General features: G+C 45.1%; 1 protein-coding gene across 6 annotated transcripts in view; it reads left to right on the forward strand.

Annotated features, from left to right (window-relative positions):
- GRHL2 (grainyhead like transcription factor 2) overlaps positions 1 to 13084 on the forward strand; it is a 172806-nt gene that overhangs the window by 108836 nt on the left and 50886 nt on the right. For all 6 annotated transcript variants that reach the window (XM_047842321.1, XM_047842318.1, XM_047842316.1 and 3 more), the window contains exon 8: positions 409 to 503. In XM_047842321.1, the coding sequence (XP_047698277.1) occupies positions 409 to 503 (95 nt within the window). The remainder of the gene's footprint in view (positions 1 to 408; positions 504 to 13084) is intronic.

The following is a 13084-nucleotide window of genomic DNA, read 5'->3' on the forward strand; positions in this document are numbered from 1 at the left end:
TATTGTTCTACCAGAGCGTCCCTACCAGAGCGTTCTACCAGATGACTCTGGCACCTTCCAGCACAACTAAGCTACAGGAATGTGAGGAGGTGAGGGAGTGGATAGGTGTCCAGGGATTCAGGAGGGAAAAACACTAATAATTCTGTAAACCTCGTAAAAAATGAAACCAATAAGCAAATCTCTTAGGAACATCGCTTCACCTAGATTTGCTCTCCCAATAGCAGAACATTCTCATAGAGAAAATATCAGTAAAAGAAAATGTGCGAGCACAAATCCTTAACTCTGTTGCTAAGGGGTAGCCGGAAGAGTAGGCAAAGTTTAAATCTCCTCATTGGAAAATGACATTTAAGTACATGTCATCAAGTAACTCTTACTCTCTTAAAACCTTTTTCTTTTTTAACGTGACAGCTGATTACAAGGAGAGCTTTAATACGATTGGAAACATCGAGGAGATTGCATATAACGCTGTTTCCTTCACCTGGGACGTGAATGAAGAGGCAAAGGTGAGTGAAAAAGTAGCATTGATTCATTTCTCGTGCCTTTTAAATAACGTCACCGTTCCCTGCGGATGATTCTTTCACAACAGCCTCTATAAGTAGGGAAAGATTTGTTAACTGAAGCCAGGGGTTTAAAAAAAAAAAAAAAAAAAAGGGAAATGAGCTTGTTATCTTTCTCTAGAAGTTACACACATTCAGGTACGTGCAGTTAAATTGCCTTTTGGAGGATAAAGGAGAAAAGGGAGTGTGTGCGTTTCTCTGTGGCCTCTCGTGGGATGGGCCAAGCTGCATGCCCCTCCCCAGTCCGCCAGCTCCCTGTGCTTTATTTTAGCACGTGATGCTGGCAAGGCTCGTCCAGAAAACCTCGTTCACCTACACTGCAGATTCCCCTAAACAGCCCTGACCGCTGCCTTCTACAGAGGCAGGAAAGTGTTCAGAGCTAGTGTGTCCATCGGTAAGTGACTGGGCAGGCCTTCTGGCCCCATGACTCCTTCCAGACAGAGCCTGCTTGAGGGAAGGGTACAGAAAGCACGACTGGGGGTCTCTGACCTTCATTCCCTGTGGTAGAGCTGGCACCGTTACATTGAATCCTGTCTTTAATCCTGACTGCTTCAACTTTTGGTCTTTTTTCCTGGTCCCAGCATGGTTAGGAAAGGCAATGGTAAAATCTCCGGCGAGTTGTGCCCTGAGGGTAGATGTCCATACTGCACTGATTTGGGTAAAAAAAAGTAAGACGCATGGCTACTCAGGTCTGTCTGCCAGACATGAGTCTCTTCGATTTTATGGAAACTACAGACTCTGCTTATGCTCACTCATCTTTCTGTGTTGTTTAGCTTCTGATCCTTGATCCTTATTTTGCACTTAAGAGAAGGTTCCAGATGAAACCTAAGCTTGTTTTCTGCCTCAGTTATGTACCATCTAGGAGGGTGTTAGAAGACTGTCTTCAAACTAATGAAAAGATCAATGTAAACAGTTCCCTTCAATGCTTTATTGTCTTCGAGCAGGGGGAAGGCTGGGTGAGAAAGGAAGCTGGATGGGAGTTTGTGGGCATGAGTTATGTACAAGATGAATTGCTCAGTGTCTCATTTCACTCAGGTATGAAGCGATGTAAATGAAATTGGCTTTAGGCCCAAGAAAGGTGACCCAAATGGGTGAGCGGCAACGGAGTGCCAGAACAGCCTGGAGAATGTTCCGGTGGCTCAGTGCATCCAAGGGGAGGAAGTAGGCCTTGCAACAAACGGATGGGAGGTCAGGTCCCACACAGAACTGTAGGGAAAGTTTGTCTTCTACGGTTCATTCCGCCTCCATTTAAAGTTCCTTGCTCAAATCTTGTGCTTCCCGTTCATAACTCCATTCCCTTAGCAGCTACATTGCTGGGGTAGATAATGAAAAGGCCATCTGAGCAATGGCACCATGGAGTGGGGGTTGAAGTCCTCAGAGAGTCATCTGACCTCCCTGGGCCTCAGTTCCCTCCCACATACAAACAACAGCACTTTTCCAGTGGTCTCTGCTGTACCACACATTGTGCTGGGATTATGACGTGGGAAGATCCAGGGCTCAGGGAGAGGCGACAGGGAAACCAATAACCCCACAACAGTGGGAGGGGTGAGAGGCAGGCCAACTATATAGGGAGCACAGGGATCAGGAAGACAGTGGGATCCTATCAGTGACAGTGTCTTGTCAGGGGCGCCTGGGTGGCTCAGTCCGTTAAGTGTCCGACTCTCGAGATTCTTGATTGCGGCTCCGGTCATGATCTTAAGTTTCGTGAGATTGAGCCCTGCTCTGGGGTCTGCGCTGACATCGCAGAGCCTGCTTGGGATTCTCTCTCTCCCTCTCTCTCTGCCCTTCTCCCACTCACTCACGCGCGTGCACACACACACACACACACACACACACAGTCTCTCTCTCTCTCTCTCGAAATAAATAAACATTAAAAAAAAAAAGAAAGAAAGTGCCTTGTCAGTGTAAAGCAAGCTATAAATGTGAACTGTGATCATAGCCCCAGTTTTCATTATCAGGCGGTCTGTGATAATGAGTGCTAGTGGGTGAATGTGTCAGTAGGGACCTTTTGAAGAACATGCCTAATCAGAGGCAATGGCTTAAATGATGGAGGCTCTGCAGTGAACTAGCAAGGTAGGTAATTTGGGGTTGAACTGACCTTTCTTTTAGCCTAGTGCAGATGATATCACTCATTTCCCATAGGTAGGAGCTCACTTTTCTTCTTGAAACGTGTGTGGTTGTGCATGTGTGTTGTTACGGGCTGACAAGTTTAAGCTCACATAGACCTTGACAAAGGGCAGTGGAGGATATTTCATATTGCTTACTGTGGCAAAATGTTTGTTTAGTATATATATTTTAGTGACTATAACTTGGTTGTTGCCGTTGTATGCAGGTTGATCAAATAAGTAATAAAAAAAAATAATAATTTCCCCCAAATTACTGGCAGAATTTTCAAAGAAAAACCGTAAAAGTTAAATTCACTTCATTCTTTAAAATATTACTGATTTTATAATAAGCAGATTGCAAAACAAAAAACAAAAAGCAAAGTTGTATGACTGTTGAGAAAATGGTTTCCATAAAGCAAGAAGTAAAAACATCCTTCCCACAGCAGAATTGTTTGTGTTTTTCATGATGTGGACTTCTCAGGAGCCATCGACCTTGCCTACAGATTCCTATTTGTAACATCCACAGAGAAATTTTTTGTAGGTTATGAGGCCGGGGCCCCATTCAGTGTCCTACATTATTTTGGTTTATGTGGCCGGAGGACACAAAATTATGACCTCCAGCCTTTATGTGGGCCACAGAATTATATGTTGTGTTGTACCGCATGCATTTATGTACTCCTATTTCAAATTAAAAAAAAAAATTTGCCCACATTTCATAACCAGGAGATTATAATTATTATTTTTTTTTAATCTAGACTTCTGGATTCTTTTGGATAATTAAAGATTCTGGCACCCATGAGTCTAAGCATTTGCAAGGCCACGAGTGGCTCTTAGGAGATACTGGCTCTTCTTTTTAGTAACATCCTTTTCTCTAGCCTTTTCCATTTGGGAACTTTCCCTGCCTGGTCGTTGGGGACATGTGAGTTCTTAATGCCTCAACCACACCCTCTCAAACTACTGAATATGCAGTTTACATCTTCACTGGCTTTCAGTGTTGGGGAAGGTAGTGACACAGTGGAGGTTGCCAGCATTCCCGGGTGCCTTGGCCAGGCTTTGGCAGCCGGCCAGAGGTCGCCTTGTGTTAGCTCTGTTCAAGAGAGTTGCTGTGACCTTTTGAATGCCCACAGTGGTGGTAAATCTTGATCTTTGAATATGTTTAAAGAAAAATATCAGAAATCGGGGCGCCTGGTGGTGGTGGGGGGGGCTCAGTCTGTTAACTGTCCCTACTTCAGCTCAGGTCATGATCTCACGGTTCGTGAGTTTGAACCCCGCGTCAGGCTCTGTGCCGACAGCTCGGAGCCTGGAGCCTGCTTCGGGTTCTGTGTCTCCCTCTCTCTCTGCCCCTCCCCTCCCCCAAAATAAATAAACATTAAAAAAATTTTAAAAAATAAAAGAAAAACATCAGAAATCGCCTGGGTCCAAGTCTGAATACGTATCGACACGTTTGATAATACCACTTCATGGTTAAAAATGAGATTTCCTTTGTGAAAGACCAGCTTTAAAGACAGCAATGTCAGAAGAGACATTACAAACACACTTTGAGTCACAGCAGCATCATTTGAGAAAACCATATGTCTTCCTACGATAACTATGTTAAAGAAGAGCTTTTATTTGGACGTTTAAGGTTCGGGGCGTTCATTAAAAAAAAAAATAACGGCCTGGTATTTGGTAGTCTTAGCACATATGCATAATCAAGACTCGATGATAAAAGTTTATGCGTTTTTCGAAAGCACAGTTCCTACTCTTTTCTTTTGTTGCTGTCCTACCTTGCATTTCTAGTTCTCCTTTGGCACAAATAGAAGAATGGCAAGGATGTGAAACTCTAATCATTTAATCAAACGATAGGAAAAAGTTGGGCCAGGGAAGGTGTTAAAACTATTAGTTAGAATGAGGCCCGGGGATTAGCTGCAGATTTTCGGTCTCAGTTGCAGCACGGTTCTGGCAGAACTGTCAGAGTTCTTCTACCCAGAACCGGTTTTGCTGGTTGTGCCACAGCGTCCCTCTGCGCAGTGACACAGGCAGCAGAAACAGTCTGCAACGGGACGTCCTTTTCCCCCTCAGGGTCTGTGCGGTCGGGAAGCTCATGTAACACGAACTGGTGTCCCTGGGTCCCTGGGAATGACTCGGTGATATCTGGGTGGGTGAGGTCCTGAGTGTCCACGCTGTCACAGACCGGAGATTGATGGGGGTCTGAGCACAGGGTGCCAGCACCGGAGTTCGGGCAGTCAGACACTCGTCCCGGCCCCGGAACGGCTGGCTTTGTGAATTGCTCCTCCCGAGCTGCGGTTTCCTCAGCTGGCAAATGGCAGGAAGAGGTGACAGAGAATTAAGGTCCAGTCCATGCGATTCTGTTGGGAAGGTCACAGTGCTCCATTCTTTCACGTGACTCCCGTTTCCAAGGTCCTTTCACTTTTTCTTTTTTTCCCTTAGCCAAACGCTGGTACCTACAAAGTAGATCTGTTGCTCGCTAATCCCCAAGATGAGGAATTCCCAGGCAAGACCCTATTGAATTCTCGAAGAGCGGTGAGCTCAGATTCCTGGCACCGAGCACTGCCTTTCTTCAGGCGATGACATCACCCCCAGAGCCGAAGGGCAGCAAACCCTAATTACAGACTCCCCTTTCTCCCAGATTTCTAAAGAGATTCTTGAAACCGGGCCCCTTGTTTTTGTCCGGTGCCGTTTTCTCTGTTCACGGTGATTTCAAGAAACCGCGATGTGCTACAAACGCCTCTCATGTGACCACAGAGAATTACGTGAGCATTAAGATGCTACTTGGTGCTCTGAGGAACAAGTTGCCTTTCTGTGTATTTTCTACCGGAACACCATAGCACTGTCTCCCCCATTTCTATGCTTCATTCTTTCTGTGGTGTATAAGCTAAGACGAAGGAGGCTTCTTTCCATGAAGCCTTTTTTAATCCCTCTGCATCCAAGCCTTTTGGAATGATCTTGATCCAGTAAAAATGTTCCTCCTCCCTTAACTACCAGCACTGCTAAATAACCAAGCAGTTAGATAAACCCACTACTACTCTGTCTCCCATCCCTGATTTTTAAAAGAATTTATTATAATTCAATAATAGGAAATTCTGTCACTCCTGGGTTACTCTTGGCTGCCTGTCACCTGTACCTGTGTGCAGAAGCAGGGACCACCCCCCCGTCCCTCCCCTTCTCTGTGCTGAGTTGCAGGAAGGGGCTCTGGGGGGTCGCTAGTCCAGCTTCTACTCTGCCGTATCAGCAGTGAACGTTCTTCCTGCATTTGGGGGTTCAGGGAGGAACTTTCCGAAAGGAAGTTGTTGCAATTTTAGAAAGGGTCAAGGACACAGATAAGCCGTATGTTTTTATCCCTGTTAAAACTTTTGTGCTGAAATTGGGGGTGGGCAGGGCTGAGACCTGGTCAGGGTGGGGCAGGGAACAGAAGGGTGGTGAGACGTTATAGATCATTTTCTTGTGTATCTCAGATTCTGATTCCACTAAATATCGACTCCTACGTAGCAGGCACTGCAAGATTAGGCAAGTAGACAAGGTGGACTTTAAACATATATCCTCCAGAGTCCACGCTGTTAAACATCCCATGAGAGGGAAATCTGCATTTTTTTTTTTTTTTTTAGACCCAAGCATACTGTGATTTTTCTTCTCAAAGCAATTTATGGAGTACAGCTCCAGAGAAAAAGAAAACAAATGGTTGGCCCCATCTCCTTGAGTAAAGCAGTTCAATCAAGCCACCATGATTTTGTCACTCTGTCTCCTTACTGCCCACCAGCAAGATGGGTTCGCTGCTCCAACACAGTCTCTCTCTGTCCACGTCTTTGGTTGCCCTGGTACATTTTCTATTGATATTCTACATATTATTGATTAGAATGAATATGGGAATGAGGACTGTTCAGCTGAGTGCGTGTGTGTATTAGCCTTACATTAGTGATCTCATTTGCACGATCACTAACTTTGTATTAATTAAAGATCGGTGCATGCTTTGTAATGTAACTCTGAGACATCCCAGTGTTTTCTTCACCACAGTGATATACATCTATACTCCTCACTTCTCTCCAGCTGCTTTCCTTGGTATCCCGAATTTCATTTTCATATTCATGTGCGTTATTTTTGTACACTTTTCTTTTACGCTTTTGTTTCTGTTGTGAACGGTGGTATAATGCTGTTATGAACCGTGCAGACTATTCTTTTCTCTTTTTTGCAATGCCATGCGGGAAGCACAACATGAAAAAAAATTCAAGGCAAGAGTGATGATTATCATTAGAGAAAATAAAGTTTACAGGAGGCACACAACGGTTTTTAGCTTTATGTTTGCAACTTGAGAATAATCCAGTAAACGAAAGCCCACACTTACCGATCTAGTAAATACAAAGTAAATATTTACACATAAGCAATATTCATTTTAGAGATATGTTCCTCTAACTTTGTGGTCCCTTTGGATGCTTTCAATGAGTTGGATTTGTGGAAGAGATTTCCATGTAATTTTTTAAATTGTAAGGAAATTCAGGGTGAGGGGGTACATGTTGATATTTCTTCTGAGCCCTATTTTCCTTAATGTTTGTACCTTTTATTTATTGCATTTATATCTGATTTTGCTCTGATCCCAAGGAGATATTACATGAGAACTGAGACCCGGTTTGAGGGATAGAAACATGGTTGTGCTGATAAGAGTCAGCTGGCTGGCCTGGAAAATCAAAATGAAAGTGGGGAATAAAAAGTGTCCTATATTTGTAAACCCATTCTTAAAATAGAAAATGGAGGGGCGCCTGGGTGGTTCAATTGGTTGAGCGTCTCACTCTTGGTTTCGGCTCAGGTCATGATCCCAGGGTTGTGGGATCGAGCCCTGCATTGGGCTCCGTGCTGCGTGTAGAGCCTGCCGAGGATTCTCTCACTGTCTCCCTCTGCTTCTCCCCCAGTCGCACATGTGCACTCTCTCTCTCGCTCTCAAGATAAAAAAATGAAAGAAAATGGCGTTTGTTTAATGTCCCAGCATGGCCCTATAGCTGCCTTGGACTAAGGACACTTGATGTGGCCTGTGTCATGAATTCCTTCACGTTGTGAGATGTGAGGAGAGCTGTCGTGGAGGGTGACTTACTCTGTCCCCATGTACTCCAGGGTGCTTCCTTTTCTTGATGCACGGGTTAACCCTTTCTCTTCCCAGTGCTGTGTTTTCTAGGTACAGCTAGTGGTCGGTAAGCTAAGCTTAGCTTTTTGCTCCATCAGCTGCTAATGGATGGGAAAGACAGCTTTTCTGTCCTCATTATCTCAATGTTAGTAGCTTAACAGACAGGCTGGTGGAAACACCAGTGCTTTGATCAGGGCCTACGTAAAAATACTAAGTTGGCGAAAATGTAAGTGTTCTCACCGCCTTGTACACTGCAAATTATCCAGTCTCTTTTTGTGGGAAATAAGGCTATGCTAATTGAAAGACTGGCTTGAAATTCACCAAATCATGGTGCATCCATTAAATCGTCCCAAATTTATTATATCTCTCATTCCTTCTCTTTCCTTTCCAATACTTCTTTTTGGTCTAAAATAGTTCATCAGTTTGTATTGGGCCACCTCACAGCACTTAGAAAATTATAGTCTCTGTAGTCTTGACAAATCTCACCTTCTGATGGGATGTTTCTAAATGGACTGCGTTCTCTCTCTGCCACACTCCAGTGCTGGATCCCAAGGCAGAAGACAAGATAATGTAAATATCGATTTTCAGGATGAAAAAAGAAGCCAAAGTACTGGCTAAGGATGGCCATACTCCTGATGCCCCATGGGCTCATGACCTGGCTCATTACCCCAACCCCCAACCTCCTGCCAGCAGTCTGGGGAGCTCTCTTTCTGCTTATAAGACAGTCTGGGATGAGATGAGCTTGATAGCTATTGCCGAGTAAGAAAAAGTTACATCCCAATTTTTCGTCTAAGGAGGGCCCAGTTTTAAACAAGTCATCTTGTGGAAGGTTAGAGAACGTTATAAGGCATCTTTCATGGTCTCAAAGGTATAAGGCATCTTTCATGGTCTCAAAGGTAAAGAAAGGCTTGGGGGAGGCTCCGGGGTGGGGTCGTGAAAGGTCCAGATACACACTGCGAAGCAGGGCAAATGGCATTTTTATGTGTTTGCTGGGGCGTGGTGTGGGTGAAGGAAGTTTGAGAAGGGAAAGGTAAACATTTGCTGGAGTCTTTGGTATTGAACTTAAACAAAGCCATGCCTTTGTTCCAGTTTTATAAGGTAATGGTTGGTAGGAAAAGCTCTAAAGCTAGAGTTAATTCACATATAGAAGGAATAATCTGTGGAAGGCATCTCACTGAAGATATCAATGGCCTGATCTTTTGTTAGGTTGTGGAGTATCCATGGTTTCTGGACTGAATTCTGCTCAGGGCTCTGTAATTTCCATGCATGAATTACCGTATGTGTGCCGAGAATTAAATTACAGATTTGGATTTCATAGACCGATGGCGGTGCGTGTGTATGTGTGCGCGCGCGTGCGCTCTCATGCACACACATGCACCAAGGTTAATATTTATTCAACGATTACTACATACTGGGCACTCCGCCAGGTGCTTTGTGTATATTATGCAATATTCATAGCTTAAGTGGATAACACTTTTCATTTAAATAATGAAGACTTTGAAGCCCAGAGAAGTTAGCCAGCCTCATGAACGTTGCACAGCTAACGCGGAGCAGAGCCAGAACTCCCACCTTGGGCTAGCTAAAGCACGTGCTCTTTCAGCACTGCCGTTTTGTATCGAGGAGGATCGAGCAGGAACATATCCGACATTATTTCTGGCAAAGGGGCGGTCACTGCTTCGAAGCAGCTTGCCTCTTGCATATCATGCACTAGGCCAGGCAGTGGAAATTCACGGACAGATAAGCCAGGCAAAGTGTCTGCTCTCGGAGAACATTTTGGCCAGGCTGAGAAGTAAGCCATAGCTGTAAATAAACGTAATATGAATGGAAGAGTGACAAAGATTGTTATGAAAATAGAGGTAAAGTGCCAGGAGAGGTCTGGAAAGGGAGAAAATTCTTTTTTTATTTAAAACTGCCCCCAACTTTTTCCTTAAAGAAGTTAGAGGGGTACCTGGGTGGCTCGGTCGGTTAAACATCTGACTTCTGCTCGGGTCATGATCTCACAGTTTGTGAGTTCAGGCCCCACATCGGGCCCTGTACTGACAGCTCAGAGCCTGGAGGCTGCTTCGGATTCTGTGTCTCCCTCTCCCTCTGCCCCTCCCCCGCTCATGTTCTGTCTGTCTGTCTCTCTCAGGGATGAATAAACATTAGCAATTTTTTTAAAAAAAAATTACAAATGAAGAGTTGAAAGAATAATACAATTATCGCCACCTACCCTTCACTGGGATTGACTCATTATTAATACTTTGCCAGATTTCTTTTATCTTTTCTCTCTCTCTCTCTGTCTCTCCCTCTGTCTCTCTCTCTCTCTCTCTCTCTCTCTCTCTCTCTCTCTCTCTCACACACACACACACACACACACACTTATCCTTCACTTCTAAATACTGTAGCATGAAGAGAGATCACCTTTCTGTGGGATCAGGGAAGACATGGGGAGGATTTGCCATACGGGCTGTGTCGTAAGGGTCAGTTGTAATGTAAGCACATGGAAGTTGGAAAGAGGAGCACGTCAGGTGGAAGCACAGGATGCTCGAAGGTGTGGCGTGGAGAGCACAAGAAGAGCAGGGAATTTGGGGCAGGAGAGCTGTTAGGAGTTGTTTGTAAAGAGGGGAGGAAAGAAGTCATGGGAACGGATGAGATTCAGACTCACCCCGCTGAGGCATGTTGGAGGAACCAGACAAGAAAGGGGTGGTCAAGAAGGAGACTACAGAAGAAGGCAGAGAGGCAGGGGATGGAGCCGGGGAAGAAGGAAGAACTGGCCAGTGAAGTCGGTGCAGTAGGTCGTGGTTTCTCAAAGCCTGGCCTTCCATGTGTGTCATCCACCTCAACTTGGGTTAGATGTGCAAGTACTTGGATCTCTCACCTCGGACCTACCGATTGGAAACTCTGGGCATGGGGCCCTGTAATGCGTATTTTACCCAGACCTCCTGGATGCCTACTAAATAGGAGAACGCTTGCTTATAAATTTGCTATTGAGTCCTCAAAGAAAGCAATTTCAGTCAAATTGTGAGGACAAAAGCCAGATTAAAAATAGTGACATGGGGGGGCGCCTGGGTAGCTCAGTCGGTTAAGCGGCCGACTTCGGCTCAGGTCATGATCTCGCGGTCCGTGAGTTCGAGCCCCGCGTCGGGCTCTGTGCTGACAGCTCAGAGCCTGGAGCCTGTTTCGGATTCTGTGTCTCCCTCTTTCTGACCCTCCCCCGTTCATGCTTTGTCTCTCTCTGTCTCAAAAATAAATGTTAAAAAAATAAAAAAATAAAGATAGTGACATGGCCTTATATACTGTGAAAAATTTATATGTGCGTGTGTGTACGAAATCCATGTTGAAAGACACACGTTGCATCCTCGTAAGATGAAAAGACTGCAAACAGCCCAATGGTAAAGAAATTATTATTTCATAGTTCTTTAAAAACGAAAAGGGCTATCTTCAAAATTTATTTAGTAAAGCGAGATGCATAACTATGTTTACTGTGGTACCATTTGTATAAAAAAGAATAATGATATGTATTGCATGGCATATTTCTAGAAGGATACACAAGAAATTATGAAAGATCCTCAAGAGACTGTTGGTTGTTTAGAGAACTATTTCGGGGGCAGGGGGGGGGTGTTTTCAGTTAACTCTTTTGTGCCTTTTGAATTTTGTGCCACAGTGTCACGAACTCAAAGCAAGTTTTAAGTATTAAACACGAGCCAAAAAGGATTCCTATAACAACAAATGATCAGAAAGTTGAGTCACTGAATCTTTTCAGTCTGCATTTACATCCTTCCTCTGACCGGGAGCTCATTATTTATGAAACAGGCCACCCCACTGTGGTACAAGGTCCAAATTCTTCCTCATCCTGAGATGCTATTTCACAAGCTGTGTGCAGGTGAAGGGCAGTAAAGGTCCTGCCTGAGAGATTTCTCTCTTGCTCTCTCCCTGTCAAAGCCTGTGACTCCACCCTTCTAGAAGTGTTGTGCAGAGAGTGATTTTCTGGTGTAAAGATCAGTTCGCTTCAATTAACTATCTTTTTGCTCAAATTAGTGTGAATCCCAACCAACCTGCCTTTGAATCATTTGGCGACAGCATCTCAAGATGCCTTGAGAGAGACTCGAGGGAGGAAGGAGGACTTGAACCGGGGGACTGGAGGGGACACAAAGAACTAGCCTTGCAGGGGGAGCAGCTGGGGGTGGGGGGCAAAATGGGCGTGGCTTTGTTGGCTGTGTCATCAAGGTGAGGAAGGGTTTGGGGTCAGAGAAAGGAGCAACCATAGAGACCACGGTGATGAGGAAACTCCCTTGGATTTTCACAGCACTGTACAGTTTCAGACCTAATCTCATTTTATTTTTTTTAAACAGCTATTTATTTATTTTGAGAGCGAGAGAGAGAGAGTAGGAGCAAGCGAGCAGGGGAGGGGCAGAGAGAGAGAGGGAGAGAGAATCCCTGCTCTGACAGTGCGGTCCCCGACTCAGAGCTCGAAGTCACATACTGTGAGATCATGATGAGTGCTGAAATTGAGCTGGATGTTTAGCCAACTGAGCCACCCAGGCGCCCCAAACATAATCTCATTTTAAAGTGGAGCACTACTGAGGTAGAGATTGTTGTGCCTATTGAAAAATGAGGCAAGTGAGGCTTAGAAAGGGCAAACAGTCCAAGGCCACAGTGCTGGGATTTGCATCGAGTACCTGACTCTGAACTTCCTGTACATTTTTGTCCCTCACTGCGCTTTCCCCTCATTTGGCTTCCAGTTTCCAAGAAAGCTCTGTCTTTTTTCTTACATAGCTTCACTTTTGAGTCGTTCCTATTTAATCCTTGCTTCCGAGGCTCTTAGGCCCCCCATTCCACCTTTCTGCAGACTCTGACGTTCACCTTCTCTTAATGTGGGAACACCTCCTCCATCTTGGAAGAACACCTCTGCATGGCCTTGCTGTCTGCTACCTGCTTCCCCTATTCCTGTTCATCCCTCCTTCCCCCACCACACTCCCCAGCTGAGAAGCCTTCTGTCTGTCTCCAAGTCTTGGCTCACCCCAGCGATCTAGCTTCCTGCCCTTCCCTCCATTAGTCGGGCCTCTCAAAGGGATACAGGACCTCTTTACATCTGAATCTGGTGGCCTTTGCTCAGCCTTCACTCTCCTTGTCCTCTCTGTGACTTGAATGTTGAGTGCTACGGCTGGAGTTCTGTCTGTCTTGGCCCCGATAATACATAACTTGAGCTCATTAGGTGTTCATGACTTGATCACAGTGACATACACATCGTGGTTGGCCTCTTCCCTCACCAGGCGCCTTCCTTTGGGCTCCACCTTAACTTCCCCCTACACACCCTCCTCTCCCACAAG

Source organism: Prionailurus viverrinus, chromosome F2 (assembly GCF_022837055.1).
Source record: "Prionailurus viverrinus isolate Anna chromosome F2, UM_Priviv_1.0, whole genome shotgun sequence".
Lineage (NCBI taxonomy): Eukaryota > Metazoa > Chordata > Mammalia > Carnivora > Felidae > Prionailurus > Prionailurus viverrinus.